Source organism: Pediculus humanus, genomic scaffold (assembly GCF_000006295.1).
Source record: "Pediculus humanus corporis 1103172108168 genomic scaffold, whole genome shotgun sequence".
Classification (NCBI taxonomy): Eukaryota; Metazoa; Arthropoda; class Insecta; order Psocodea; family Pediculidae; genus Pediculus; species Pediculus humanus.
In genome coordinates, this window is record NW_002987738.1 from 1 (window position 1) to 1,396 (window position 1,396).

Below are 1,396 nucleotides of genomic sequence, written 5' to 3' on the forward strand. Positions count from 1 at the left end.
GTGAGTTGTAGCGGATGAAGAGAAGAGAGGGAAAATGCGAAAAATGTCGTCAATTATTTAACGCAGTAGAATTACGACTTCGGGTATTATTATTATCATTATTATCATTAAAGAAAAATTGAGTAGAAGAAAAAAAAAGAAGTAAAGAAAGACGGAAATAATATAACGACTTACCAACAGCTGGATTTATTTTACGCCGTATGAATTTCAAAAATCTCGAGCTTATGGTGTGTTCTCCATGATTTTCCGTTAAATCTCCATTTTTTGAATTTTCTCTTTCTCCACCGCCTCCTCCACTTCCTCCTCCTCCGTTTCGTTCTTTAGTTTTCGAACGTGAAAATCCGGATTGAGTTACGGCTCCAACGTTACTGTACATTTTTTTTCAGGTCGTCGTCGCCGTCGTCAAAAATCATTTTGACAAAATTCAACAAATGTGTTCTATCTGGAAAAGTAATTTTCCCCTGTTGTACTATTATTATTATTATTATTATTATTATTATTATTATTATTATTATTTGTGTGTTTGCATATTCGTAATTAAAAATTTATTATTATTTTATAGGAGGGAGTACGTTTGAAATCATTCATCATGTCGGATCGACCGTCAAATAAGAAGAGAAACGGGCGGGAGGAAGGAGGAGAGTGGGGATGAAGAGAAAGAAGGGAGAAAAAAAAAAAAAATTTAACGGATTTTAGGAAACGGAGGAGTACCAAAGAGAAAGGAAGGAAGGTGGGAAGGAAGGAAGGAAACGGGAAAATGAAAATTTTTGATTTATGCGTCTGTAGAAAATCAAAAAACGTTTTTACTTTTTTTCCCCTCCCCCTTCCCTCCTCCCCCCACCTCTTTTTTTTTCACTCGCTTTTCCCCATTTTTTTTTTTTTTTTTTTTTTTTGATTTCCCCTCAAAATTTTCCACCGTCCATCCCATCGTGATTCACACCCCCGTTCCCCAATCGTTTCCCTCTTGAAAATTTTACCGGGAAAAAATTTCGGGATTGCGTGTGTGTTCGCAACGGACGGGAAAAACTGGAAAATTATCCAGAAAAAAATTTTTTTTTTCCCAATCGAGGTAAAAAAAAAAAAAAATTAATTCCAAAAACGTTGACATTATTATTATTATTATTATTATTATTATTATTATTTTTTTTTTTTTTTTTTTTTTGATATTTAAACGTAAAATTTTCGTCCGCGGCAGGGCCGACCTTTTATTATTATTATTAATATCCTTGACCTTAAAGTAAAATTTTTTTTTTCGGGAGGTTATTATAGGGTTTAAATGCGAGACCTTAATTACCTTTCGGAAACGTTTAATAATAATAATAATGATAATAATTTTCTTTGGGATTTTGTTGTTGTTGTCGTTGTTGTTTTTGACTCCTATTAAATTAGGTTTAAC

General features: G+C 32.8%; 1 protein-coding gene across 1 annotated transcript; it reads right to left on the reverse strand.

The window, feature by feature from the left end:
* Positions 1-49: 49 nt before the first annotated feature.
* On the reverse strand, positions 50-376 carry Phum_PHUM409860 (uncharacterized protein; the record flags this gene model as incomplete). The annotated part of the gene is made up of 1 exon (XM_002428870.1): positions 50-376. One exon carries the CDS (start codon positions 374-376, stop codon positions 50-52), a length of 327 nt encoding a protein of 108 aa, XP_002428915.1.
* Positions 377-1,396: the final 1,020 nt, after the last annotated feature.